General features: G+C 37.9%; 1 protein-coding gene across 11 annotated transcripts in view; it reads right to left on the reverse strand.

The window, feature by feature from the left end:
• CKAP5 (cytoskeleton associated protein 5) overlaps window positions 1-14091 on the reverse strand; it is a 51387-nt gene that overhangs the window by 16269 nt on the left and 21027 nt on the right. For all 11 annotated transcript variants that reach the window (XM_085062508.1, XM_085062512.1, XM_085062511.1 and 8 more), the window contains exons 13-26: window positions 13288-13473; window positions 12241-12354; window positions 10938-11048; window positions 9831-9923; window positions 9053-9238; window positions 7254-7348; window positions 5914-5971; window positions 5706-5831; window positions 5227-5363; window positions 4896-5070; window positions 4247-4360; window positions 2003-2131; window positions 1213-1407; window positions 428-563 (exon numbers count right to left, since the gene is read on the reverse strand). In XM_085062508.1, coding sequence (XP_084918634.1) covers window positions 428-563; window positions 1213-1407; window positions 2003-2131; window positions 4247-4360; window positions 4896-5070; window positions 5227-5363; window positions 5706-5831; window positions 5914-5971; window positions 7254-7348; window positions 9053-9238; window positions 9831-9923; window positions 10938-11048; window positions 12241-12354; window positions 13288-13473 — 1855 coding nt within the window. The remainder of the gene's footprint in view (window positions 1-427; window positions 564-1212; window positions 1408-2002; window positions 2132-4246; window positions 4361-4895; window positions 5071-5226; window positions 5364-5705; window positions 5832-5913; window positions 5972-7253; window positions 7349-9052; window positions 9239-9830; window positions 9924-10937; window positions 11049-12240; window positions 12355-13287; window positions 13474-14091) is intronic.

Consider the following 14091-nt stretch of genomic DNA (forward strand, 5'->3'; position numbering starts at 1 on the left):
TTCAAGTCACTTGTACCCTAATCCCATCACACTTTTTTCCATCAGCACAAGCATTCTGGTAGTTCCACACTAATCTACACTGAGGAAACAGTCCAGATAAAAAAAAAAAAGTGAAAACATTGAGGAAAAACAAATTGTATTAACATCAGATCAGTATTAGAAAAAACCTCCCCCCTTTAACCCAGCTTGGTTTTAGCTTCAATACCAAGTAGGTATTTTCAAGTTTTCAAATAGCAGCTGACAGATGGTTGTGTGGAAAGGAGACACCCTCCTACACTGGAAGCTGATTCAAATGCAAGAAGGACCAGAACTCTAACTATGCAGAATATCTCTTCTCCAGCTAAGTATGTTTATTCCTCTAGCATGTTAAAAAACCTCCAAAATCCACCATTTTTTCAGTCATTTCCCAAAACATCAGAAAGGCTACCTGATGAAGGCTGAAATTTGGCTGGAGCTGCTCCCCCTACCACTCTGGAATTTGCTTTAGCAGGAGGAGCTGGTTTGGCTGGCATGTTGGCTTTGGCTTTTTCAAGCATGGCCAGTACCTGGTCTTTGGAAGTTGGCTAGAGAACAAAAAGAGGAAAAAAGAGATGATAAATTTAGTATTGTCTATCACTAATCCTTCCAATACATGCTACAGACAACAAAAACGGAAGTAGTTTGAAACAGTCCGTTCTTGTTTAGCATCTTTGAGTATGTTCACATTAAAACACCATTTTTCTCATATATTTTTGTTCTGTGTTAAAACACCTTTCTTTACAGTTTCTTCTGCAACATCTATGGGAAATATGTAAACCAGCAATCTGTTCTAGGTGAGTGGTCCTAGGATGTCAATGGAGTGCCCTACAGTGACTCACCACTCAAGGGTCCATAATCCAAACCTAACCGTTAGAAATCATCTTAAAGTATGAGTACAAAGGCATACAAAGGGACAGGAACTGGTATGGAAGCTACCTGCACATAGAGTTTTTTCCATGAGAAAATCAGAGCAAATAAATATCAAACTCTTGAAGTGATAAGTGTAACGGCAGTAATAATTTTTGAAGTAGATAAAGTTCTAGCTCACAGCTCCTGATACTATTTTCATTCCCCCTGAAAATATTCAACACAGACAAGCTTACATGACTCAAGACAGCAGATCACGAGACTGTATATAGGACTTAATATTCACTCATTCAAGATCACATTAACTATATTTTATAACAGAAATACCTTCAGCTTGCCAGTGGCTTTTGCCATCTTCTCAAAGCCAAGATGCATCATGAAGAACGGCAGGGCATCCTGTGCCTTTTTACGCACATCCCCATTTCGATCTTCAAGGCAGGAGTACAGGTGAGGCACACACAAGAGTAGGTCAGAAGGAACAGAACGGAGGGCAGGCAACTTCTCAGCCAACCAACCAAGAAGCTGAAGGAAAGTTTTAAAATAAAAGCTTTTAAAGAAGTGCCCACAGTGCTGTCAGGTCACAAGAGTCTGAATAGCAGTCCTTCACATACCTCTGTGTAAACAGGAAAAACCCACTCAAACTTTTTTCAGACAAATATTCTTGAACAACATCAACCTTCATGTCAGCAATTACAAAAATTAAAAGTTAAGCATAGCATGTTAATGCACAACTATCTTAAAATTTTAAGTCTGGTCTCTTTGAAGGCTATTCCTTCCTTTTGGAAGAAACATAACTTCAGACGCTCTTTGTAATGTCTGCAGTTCAGCTCAGTGGTGAATTTAAGGGAACACATAGTAGCTCTTAAAACGCTAATCAAAACAGACAGAAGTTTCATTATAGAGGCACTAAAGTCTAAATGACAGCTATCACACAAAGAAAACCTGTTATTAGCTTTTTGAGGTTTAACAATTTTATGTCAGTACAAATAAACAGCTACTTATTTTCTCATATAACGGTAACATTATGTCATTCTAGTCTCCACAGATAAAGAGTCTGTAACACATAAGGTTATTTTGATTTGAACACACCTAAGAAGTTTACTTGACAGAAGCCTACCTCTTGTCTTAGGAAAGGATTTTCTTTTTTGAGCTCTTCAGATAGGTCTTCCCCTTCCAACCACTCTTTCATGCCAGTTTGTTCAGCCCAGGCATTCACAGTTGCTAGTGCAGCAGCACGAACATTATTCTGCAGCAAGAACAAGATTTAAAAGGAATAAATCTAAAGAGGGGTCAGAAGACTGTGACAGAAGAAGCAATAGTCATCCTTCCTATGAAAGGAAAAAGCTTCCACACCATGGGCTTTGAAATCTCCTTTTTTATTCATTGCTTGACAAACCTAAATTTCAGAAGAATTTAGTTTAGTGATGGTATCAGCTGCAGCAATCACCAAATCAGACATTATACTTATCTACCATAATTTTTTGAAAAATAACTTTGATAAAGAGGGTGAAAGGGTATCTTTAAAATTATTTTGTACATGCTAACATTCATTGATGATAATTTTGGGAGTCTGACTCTCAGAAGAAGCTAAAAAATGCTGTTAGTGATTTATATAATGCTTAAAATAGACTGCACATTCATATATCAAGGCAAGTGGATTATAGAGCCTGCTATTAGGGCACTCATTTAAGATACACAACCAAAAGTCAAATCAGGAATGAGGGAGCCATCTAACTCCTACCAGTTTCCATCTTTAGTGCTTTTTCCAAGTCTAACTTAGAACACCACCCTTTTTTAAAGCAGTTATATGAAGTTTTGAGAAGCCAGATGGAATATCTAACAACCATGGTTCTTTAAAACATTATCAGTCTAGACATGACTCTATACACATGACCTTCTCCTGTAGGCTGAACTTCTGAGGAAGGCTAATAATGAAAAAGACGCAGTTAAGTATGACCCAACATTAAATGCAGAAGTAACATCCAGGCATATATGGCAACAAGAAGTGAACATCCTTGCAAATAACCTGTCCCATCTTCTATCTCACTGAGGAAAAGAAACAAATCATGTGCTGCAGATAGATATTCATCAGCCTTCCTGACAAGGCCTTAGTTCCCATCATTCAAATTTAATTTGTCTTCACTTTGTTACAAACTGTTGAATATCCTCAACTATTCAGTGAATCCACTACAAACATACTGAAGCAGGACTCAAAAAGGACCATCCTCCTCATCAAAAATTTGACAAACTAGTTAAATCTTGCACTTGCAGTACATAAAAAGAATTACCACTGTAACAGTGCTCAAATGAGCATGCAATCTTCTCATAATGCTTCACATATAAGCATTATAGTGCTTACAAGTAATGTTGGTTTTATGCAATTTAGTAACAGTCTAAGTTAATCACAATTGGTCTTAAACTATGCACTCAGAACCCCCCTACTAGTCTGGGGCTCTGAGCAACCTAGTCCAGTGGAAAGTGTCCCTGCCTATGGCAGCAGAGTTTGAACTAGATGGTCTGTAGGGTTCCCTTCCAACCTAAAAAGTTCCATGACTCTACAAACGGAGCTTGCTGTTACCTCAGGATAACTGGTGAGTTAAAAGAAGAATTCAACAGTCACACAAAATCTCAGTTCTTAAAGACTCTTTAAGAGAAAACAATTTGAACCAGGAGCTTTTTTTCATCTAGCCCTACAACCAGTCCTAGTCCTTCCATTGTTTAAGACAGGTAGATCCAGCTTCTGCTCTTTTTCCTACTCACATTCCAAGTAGAGACAGCTGAAGTATGCTATCTCTGATAATTAGCTATGACTTCTGGCACAAGATATTGGCACCTTCCCAAGCCTCTTTCCCCATGGCTTCAAATAGCTCTTTCCCATGGTCCTAGCTTTATTTTGACACAGCATCTTGGCCAACTCAACACTGTTATACAAGCTTCAGTGTCATCTGTGAATGTCCCCTGCCTGCCTACAGTTCAAAGGTTTACACAGTGACAAAGACAACAATAATGTATACTGGAATCCACTGTGATACACTAAAATTCTACAAAAAGCTTTACCAATCGAACTTGTTCAGTGTCTCATATAGTGTATTTTCAGCAGTAGAAATATGCATGTAGGCACCACAATAATTTAAATTGTGGTGACTACATGCCAAATTGTGACACTGGGTTTAGCTACAAAGAGGGGAATACATCTGAATATACATTCAGGCACACATTTATATTTGAATATGAAGTTGTCATTCAGGCAAGAACTTTTTAAAAAATTTGTAAACTTCCAAGAAAGTTTTAACTACCATCCACCTTTCAGACATAGATATTAGATATGCAAACAGCAAAGAGATCTTGATGTCTGTCCTACCTTACTATCTCCTAGGACTGTAATGACAGGAATCCCCAAATTTTTCACATACTGTTTGATATTGGGGCCCATTGCTGTTGCAAGCTGCTGAAGAATGCTTAGCGTTTGTTGCACCTGCACATAAAGAAAAAAAAGGTTTTAAATAAAACAGTGTTAAAAACATGTATGCAAAAACTCCAGGTTATATGGGGGAAAGAGACAATGCTATATATTACTTTAAAATGCCTGCTCAATGACACCTATTCCAGTCTTCAAATTCATCACATGGAAAAATAAAAAAATACACTTCCATATTCTGAACAAATTAAATTTCAAGTAAAAGTATTTTCAAACAAGGGAAATTTCACTTTTGTCACAAATGAAGCAATTAATCAGACTTTTTTCTGATTCTGCTAAGACTTCCTTATATTACATTCAGAGTAGTAAAGGTGGATTTTTCTTTCTTTTGAATCATTTTTCGATTTAAAAAAAAGGCAAATATTTATTAAAACAGGCAAATATATGATTTGGAAACACACAGTTCACTGGTTTCCAACTGTTGATTTAATGACATTGAAACAGAACACACAGTAATAAGCAAGGTTCAGAAATCTTAACTAAATTAAGTTTTAAGCTGGAAACAGGTGAAACAGGATTTTGATAAACATACCAAGATTTTATTAGAGTCATTGAGACGACCCTTCAGAGCAGCTGGAAGTTCTCCTATGTTTGGCTGTATGAACTTTGCTTCATTTATTATGCTTGTCACTTCATCAAGACCTTCCTTTCTGATCTTCCAATTTTTATCCCCAATCTTAGATACTAGTTCCGCTGTGATCTTATCACTGCAAGAGAAAAACAGGTAAAATGCCCGTTTACTTAGCTACCTATTAGCATTTGAGGGCTTTAACACCACAGATTTCTGCCTAGAAAGCATTTATAAACGCCAAGTTTTGAATTGCAGTGAAAATACATCTTCAGGTGGTAGAATCCAAACCTACCCAATATCTGTTCTTGGCAAGAGATCCACAACATCATTCCCAACCTCCTCCTGTTCTTCTTCCTCGCCATCATCACCACCTCCCACACTGTGCCTGGAAATGCCACGAGTTGGAACTGGTGCTGTCTGTCCTTGCATCTGCAAGCAACACAAAATCAATAACAACTACTTTACAATTTTTCATTTTACATCAAAAATAAAACCACTTGTATGATACAAATGCACTGGCTCAGGACAACAGACTTCTAAAACATTACACTGTTCAAACAAACCCAGGAGGCTTCTTATGTTCATAATGAAAAAAAGTGACTATTGACACAGTTACACATAATGAGTTTGCAGTGTTTGTGCACAATCTTAAAAATCCTGGTTCAATTACAAAACCAAGGTTTAGACCACTATTAATACAGTCTCCAGCTACTGAAGTTTCAAAGTAGCTTTAGTGATACTTGGTAGCAAGAGAGCTACTACACTTCATACCTTTTCAAATTCTGCATCTATCTGGGAGAGAAGGGCTGGCTTCTCATCCTCAAAAAACATTCGCAGAGAAGGTCCCACATAAAGATACATTACTCCCAGCAATGTAATGGCAGAAGTCCTCACAGCCTGCCAGAAAGAGGACAAAAGTACTCAGTCTTCAAATTAAGGACTGATAACAATTCAGGATTAAGATTCTAAATTTACTCACAGGGTTAGTTGCAGCAAGAGCTGTCTTCACATTACTGATGAAAGCTTTGACATTCAATCTGTAGAAAAAAGATGTCTCCCATAAATAAAACACAACACAGGGAACAGAACCAACAAACAAAATCATCACAATATGGTAAAGAAAAAAGATACCCCTACACAGATTTACACAACTAACTTACATGCAGAAGATATGTACACATATAAAATATCACAGGAACAGTGTAGATAGTAGCTACTTAAATGACTACTGAAAGTGACCCATTTGGAGAATATAGCCTACTGTGAAAATCAACTGGTAAACAATTTATATCAAAGCCTACCCCATGTGACTGCTAGGACTGAAATATTGAGGAATGAATCTAGAATCATTTGAAGCACCTGAAACATGACTACACAATAAAGGTCAAGGTATGTTATTGTTGTGGTGGGTCTTTTTGTGTTAGTCATTCTCGAGATCTTCCAGAAAAAGCACAATTTTCAAAAGGAAATTTACAAGAGAAATAAAGGAACGTTGAAATTCTTGAGTCTTCTATATTATCTGTGTGGCTTCAAACACTGCGGTCCTAGTAACATATCTACATACACTACCATGCTGTAAATACACATTTTTTGGGGGAATTTATCAAATAACAGTTTATTTCCCTGACTTAATGTCACTATCCACATAAAACACACAAAATACCTTAAGACAGGCATAGTAACTGCACAAGTAGTCAAAGTGATATTTGAAGTCTTCCCTGCTTAGAAATTTTTTTCTCAGGATTATTACATATGCTTGACCATATTTAGTTAAAAGACTAGTGATTAAAACTTAAGGAATGCTATCTCTGGCTGTGATGGAGAATCCATTTCTTATCCTCCCAGTGCCAGTTATAACAACGGCTGTTTTGTTGGCTAAAACTTCATCCACCTGTTACCAACCTCAAAATGTCTCCCACAGAGATCAGTAGGCATGATGGTATGTACTCTTCTGTAGGCTGTCAGATTCAGTTGCTGTGTTTTTCTTTTAAACTATAAAACCTGAGTGCAGGTGCACCCAAGCAGAAGGAGTATAACAGACATGCAATACCACACTTCTGTGCTCAGCCTAAACCTGGAAGTACCTTAAGACAAATGCTCTTCAGAAAAGGTCGAGTGATGAATAAAGCAGCTAGCAGTGTAATCACATCTTATCATACTAGTAATGCCAGATACTTTCACAGTTACATAGTTAAGAGCTAGAAGAGCACAGCTAGCACCAGAGTTTAAGGAACTGGAGTTCAGATGAATGAAAATATTTCTAATCTAGAGCTAAGATTTTGTTCAAGTTTCTCTTAACAATTTACTTAAAAGACTTACCCAGAAAAGCCGAACTCTTTAATTGCATTTGAAAGCCAGTTCAAAGTTTCTGACTGGTTTTTAGGATTCTTCTGAGAGAAAGCCATAGCCACAACCTGGAACAGAAGAGAGTTAAGTGTGAACTTGAAGTGGCAAATCAGGTGACAAAGCACTGTAATAAAAAAGTGAAGACACCTGCAAAAAACACAGGGCAAGTGAACAGAAAAAACTGGGGTAACATAAGGGGAAAAAACAGTTGTGTCACTGTAGCAGAATACAACTGGAACTGAACCAAACCAGAAGTTCCTGAAGTACTTAAAGGCAGCCAGAGACACCTTTATTATGGATTTGTACCTTCTCTGGCAGTGTTAAAAAAGCACTGATCAATTACTCATTATTACTGTGCCTCAGAAGATCATGAAAACACATCCTCCTAGAAGCTGTGCTAAGTACGTGAAAAGACACAGAGGTGACTGAGACAGCCAGCATGGTTTCCCCAAGGGCAAGTCCTCCCTGACCAACCTCATGGCCTTCTATGGTAGAGCAACTACATCAGTGCAGCTGCAGATACCATATATCTGGACTTCTGTAAGGCCTTTGAAGAGGCCCCCCCAAAACACCCTTCTCTCTAGATTAGAGAGGCACAGATTTCACTGCTGAACTCTTGTGGATAAGGAATTGGTGGAACAATCATATCCGAGGGTAGTGCTCAATGGCTCAGTGTCCTGATGGACATCAGACAAGCAGTGCACCTCAGAGGTCTGTACTAGGACCAGTGCCCTTTAATGTCATAAAAGACAGACAGAAGAATTGAGGGCATCCTGAGGGTGAGATTGAGATGAACCAAGCTGAGTGGTGCATTTGACACACCTGAAGGACAGGATGCCATCCAGAGGGACTTGGACAAACCCTGGAAGTGAGCCCAGGGGAGCCTCTCAAGGTTCAGCAAGCCATGTGCAAGGTGCTGCACCTGGGTTGAGGCAACTCCCAGTATCAACCACAGACTGGGGGATAAACGGAGAGAGTGCATGAGAGAGAGCATCGAGACCTTCCAAGGAAGACTTAGTAGTGCTGCTGGAAGAGAGGCTGGACATGACCTGGCAATGAGCACTCACAGCCCAGAAAGCCAACTGTGTCCTGGGCTGCACCAAAAGCAGTGTGGCCAGCAGGGCCAGGGAGGGGATTCTGCCCTTCTGTTCTGCTCTGGCGAAACCCCACATGCAGTGCCATATCCAGCTCTGGGGTCTCCAGCACAGGAAGGCCAGAGACCTGTTGGAGTGAGTACAGAGCAGAGCCACCACGATGATTAAAAGGATGGAGCACCTCTCCTATGAGGAAAGGCTGACAGAATTGGAATTTTTCAGCCTGGATAAGGCTGCAGGGTGGTATATTGGGGTCTTTCAGTACTTGAAGAAGGCCTCCAAGAAAACTTTTGACAAGGGCATGCAATGGTAGTACAAAGAGGAATTGGGTTAAAACTGAAAGAGGAGTTGTGTATGCCCATCCCTGGAAATGTTCAATGCCAAGTTGGATAGGGCTTTGAGCAATCTGGTCTAGTAGAAGGTATCCCTGCCTATGGCAGAGGGGAAAAACCTAGATGATCTTTAAGGTCTCTTTCAACTCAAGCCATCCTATGATTCCATTTTTAATTTTAGAGGAACATATATTTAACTTCTGTCTCAGGAAGCATCTTGAGAGCAAACAAATCACTTTCATGCAACAGAGAAAAAGATTTGGGATTGACTCCTCAGACTGAAAGGACACCCCATGTATTATTTCTGATTTTACCTACTGAAAGAATACTTTTGCTGCTTGCTCACCTGCTCAGCAGTCCATGGCAACTGACACGCTTCTGCTATTGCTGTCATGGCCTCTTTTGCGTTACTTCCACATTTCACATCACCAACCTTGTCTACAAGACCATCCAGCACAACCTGTGCTGAAGTTTTGGAGAAGTTTCCCTTCTGTGCAATCAATGCAACTATATGCAGTTTCATTTGCATCACCTGCAATGTCCGTAACAGCAAGAAAGTTACTCATGTCTTTGTGTATGTTAGGCTAATTTTTCTTATTCAATGTATCTAAAGACACACGTAAGAATTATATGTATTTGTAGGTAAACACAAACATACCAAAAAAAAATCTGTACTTGTATATATACATACAAACACATTTGAATATGTAGAAATATGCACACAGATATTCTACATACACCTATATATATTGTGTGATTATACACAAAAATTGTATGCACACCAATACATATTATTATATGTGCAAACATACACAGTCAATAATACTCAGGTGCTATTATCTACTTTTAGAACTTGGATATACACACATGCTTACATATACACACACATGTATGCACATACATTTACAGACAATCTTTAGATATCTTAGATGACATTTAAGTCTCCAATGTCAATAGTAATAAAATCCAATTCCAGAGTTTATATTCTCACTGATTACAGACAGAACTGTGGCCACAGTGCTAGGACTCTCACCGGTGACATATGTATTTACAGCCTTTTAGCTGGCAACTACTTTACATTAACAAAAAATGGACTGTTTAGTTACTGAAGGATAATGTATTACCTGAAAATTTGTTTCCTTCCAACCAGGTTTCTTGGCCAACATTCTTACTAGAGCTTGACAAGGCATTTCACTTCTCTCCATAAGCTCAACAGCCTAAAGGACAAACATTAAGTTAGCCAGTCGTTCACAAGTTATGTAAAACTCCAACAGAAGCTCTAAGTATTTTCTTAATACTGAATAAAGCTCCAGAAATTCTCAGCATAACAATTCACCTGAAGAGCCACTTTTACAAGGAGCCTGAGGTACTGAGCAAACATTTAACCTACATCATTTACATCACTACTCCTTTAATGTTAACAAATGTCCTTGACAATCACTATTGGCCATTCCAACCCTGGGAATTTAACATTTAACTAAAAAGAAACTACCTACCTGCCCTTCAAAAAGCTGCTTTTGTTTTTTAAGATGAAATATATTATACAGCTTTTGCGTTGGAATGCTAACTACAGAGCAGAAATTAAGCTTGAACATGACCTAAATTACTGGGGTACAGCTATTATTAGGCTTATTCATTCAACTGAAATGGCAACATTTAACTAAAGCAACCTTCTGCAGCAGCATTTCAATGCCACCAGTCACCATTTCCTAACTGAAGTTAGTCTCTTCCCATTAAAATATTAAAAACTCAATAATGACTGTAATGGTGTAGTGGTATGAACTACCTGTACATCTACAGTTGAAGCTTTTTTGAATGTGAACTCTCTCAGGTCTTTTGATAGATACCATTTGAGTGACATGTGATGCTTTTTTTGTTTGTGACTACATGAAGCACTTTCCACCAGCTGTGAAGACTGCCAGTATTATATAAGCCTCTAAACACAATTTTTTTTTAAGAAAACCTCTAATTATCCTCTATCAAAACACACGTATTTTTGACAAAAGCACAACTACCTACGTTAAGGTAAAATACTTACTCCACTGTTGTTACCGAATTTAAACCATATAAGCCATTTGGTTTTTCAAGTACTGCTTAATCCACCTGAAGTGCTGATGTACAACTACTACTAGTATGTCTTTCAGGAGACTTATCAGGCCTAAAGAGCTGAAGAATTTATTACTTGTTTTCTCCTTCCCTACTGCCTCTCTTATCAACTGTAACAAACATACCTTCTGAAACTCCTCCATGCAGGCAAGCCTCTCTTTCCAGTTACCACTGTCCAACTGCTGGATACAAGATGCTGGAAGGACAGCAGCAGCTTTCTCTTCACATACTTCTATCTGCAGACAAAACAGAAAAAAGTTAATGCTCCACTATGTCCCTTCAGAGGAGGGCAGCAACCTTAAGAACAGGCAATATGCTGGACTGACCCTTTTACTGCGGTGCATTTACAAAATATGAAAAGGGTTCTGTTGTAAACTGAAAGATTTTAGAATGGATTATAGTTTAGGGGTCTTACGGGTTTAAAAAGCTGCTAAATTGTAATGCAAGAGAAAGGTAATCCCTGAAAAATATGAGAAATTGTGCAGACAGTCAAAAATTATCCTGAATACCAGCTATGTGCTTACAGAATCAAGCAGAGGTAACCTAAAATTTGCAAGGTAATTTTGTATCAAGTCTGAATAAACAGTGACAACAACAAATCAGCAGCTGATGAGGGCAGATGGGAGAACACCTACCTTCTGTCTCCATTCTAGCAAAAGGGAAAATTATAACTATTTAGTGTTAAAAACTTCCCTTGTTTCACAGGTGTCTGTATCACCTTCAGGAACTCTATTCTCATTTTCTACTGTATTACTAGAGATATAAACTGGATACATAATGGAAATTATTCATTCTAATAAATACTCCAAATATAACTATGGTTTGGATTGACAGTCCAAAAAACTTGCAGATAGATATAGCAAAGCTTTAATAGGTTTTTTTGTTGCTGTTTGACCTACAGATACCCGACTTTACCTGATTCCCTACCAAGAAAGTTGGTAGATATTCTGCTAACATGCAGAAATAAGTAATTTTTTTGAAATGTGATTAATATGAACAGTAGATTTGCATTAGTTAAATTATTACTTTATTTCACTTCAGATTTTATTGTAAACTCCAGAATAATGTATTCTCAGGCTTTTAACACCAGGCTCCTTCAGCAAATCATGTGTCCTAAATTACATATGAAGTAGTCATATAATTACTTTTTTCATATTTTCCTACTTCAGAGAGAACAATATACCCTGTTATAAGGGTATAAGCATGATTTATTGCTTTCTGTCTTACATGGCCTGGTGCCAACAACAGCCTGAAGGACAGGTGTATTTACTAAAGACCCATTTCACCAGTTATAAATGTATACATATTGCTTTCCTTTCTCCTAATAAAAACAACCTCAGTGAAAAATTTTGTGGTGCCCAAAGAACTGATTAACCAAAGCTGCAATCACACAGGACTCTGTATTTCACAAAATAGCAGGATACTCACAGAGAGCTCTGACTCAAATATTTCTTTGGTCTCAGGACCCTTCTTGCCTTTAGCCCCAGCACCTCCTGTGCCTGCAGCTGCTGCTGGTTTGCCTTTCTTTGGTGGGACCCCAGCCTAGAAGGTTAATGGACAAGTTAGCCAAGATCAAAGAAATGTCTAACTCATATCAAAATAACTGCTATTTTTCCACACTTCTATATTCTAATGTCAAAGAGATGCGCATCTCTTCAATAGCATAACAATTGCAGGCAGAGATAGTTTTCTGCTAGAGCTTATTTAATTAATATATTGTTTTTAGACTGCTGGTTTCACAAAACAACAGGCATGCCCAAGACAATGAAAGATGAAAAAGGAAAGAATGTAAGTATTTGTGAAAGTTCAGGAAATAATGAATTCATCTATATTTTTTCCAATGGATACTGATTAGACAGTAAACTTGTGACTAGTGTCTCTTTCTCAGGTTACCTGAGTACCAACAGATTTCAAAAATTTCATCTATTCTACTATTTACTTCCAGGTACCCAACCTGAAGAACTCAGTAGCATATTACCAAGACCACTTACTGCAGTTAATTTTTAAAATCTAAAGCATAATAATCAATAAATACAGGCTAGTAGTTAAAATTATTTAAAAATAAACAAAGAAACAAACTAAAAACAATGCTCAAAAATACTCAATACTTAATTAATAACCTTGCTAGTTATAAGAAATCTTGACTTCTGACAAGTATTACTTTATCACAGAGCACTTTATCAATGTTATGACATCTGAGCCTCCTCTGAATGCCTCCAGTTTTTTATCACTATTTCAAAATCAAAACCTGGTATTAAGACATAAGTGACAAGACAGTTGGTATCATTAAAAACTGAGATTTCATCAAGTACATTCCCAGGAAGTCCCAGATTCCTTTTGCTGTTAGGCTCACCTACTCCTGCAAAAGGACACTGATAGCTCAGTGGAGGGAGACGTTCAACAGGCCACTTTTGACCTGCATTAAGTAACTATTTGATGCAATCAGAAACAACTGCTTGTCCAACAATCTCTTACCTTCACAGCAGATGCTTTTTTCAGTGATCCTGGTTTGCTTGCTGCATCTTTTGCTTCTTTATCTCCCCCAGGCCCTGGAAGAGCAGTGGTCTTTCCAGCAATAAGCTTGCCTTCTTTTTTCTCAGCTGCTCCTCCTCCGGTTTTTTTACCATAAACCAATTCTACCTTTTCAGCACACTCTTTAATCTGTCAAGCAGTAGGAGAATAAAAAAAAAGGAGGGGGTGGAAATAAGCTATTTAGCTACCACAATTGGATGTACAGTGTCCCTTTACCAGCAGTGGCACAAACTTGACTACTCTGGAAAAAATGTGAAGAGTTTAAGTTGTTCACTTCACAAAATTTTGTTATCCTGTGTTCCTAACAATAGTAAGGTTAACCAGTCAGCAGCATCAGCCGTCACTGAATTGCCAAAATGATTTTCCTAGTTGAAAATGAAATGCAATTATATAAAAAGAAAACATTGACATCCTACTGATACTTACAGATGCTCTAATGACTAAGTCTGAGCACCTTAAATTATTAAATCTTAATTTAGTCAACATACCTGTCAGCTTATGCAAAAGTGTAACAAATTTGTTGTTGGAAAGTAAGTCTTTAATACCAAATTCTATATAGTAATACAGAATTAAACCATACTGTTTTGACCGAAAAGCTTGTTTCAGACAACAGAGAAAGTGTTAAAAATCAAACAAAACCCCATATACAACCAACCAAAACCACAACTTAATCTCACAACCCACCTCACAGATAATACAGCCAGATACTTTATGTAAGAATGAAAAAGTGCTGGCTATGTTAGTATA

The sequence above is a fragment of the Lichenostomus cassidix genome, chromosome 5, assembly GCF_008360975.1.
Source record: "Lichenostomus cassidix isolate B80296 chromosome 5, HeHo_3.0, whole genome shotgun sequence".
NCBI classification, from domain to species: Eukaryota; Metazoa; Chordata; class Aves; order Passeriformes; family Meliphagidae; genus Lichenostomus; species Lichenostomus cassidix.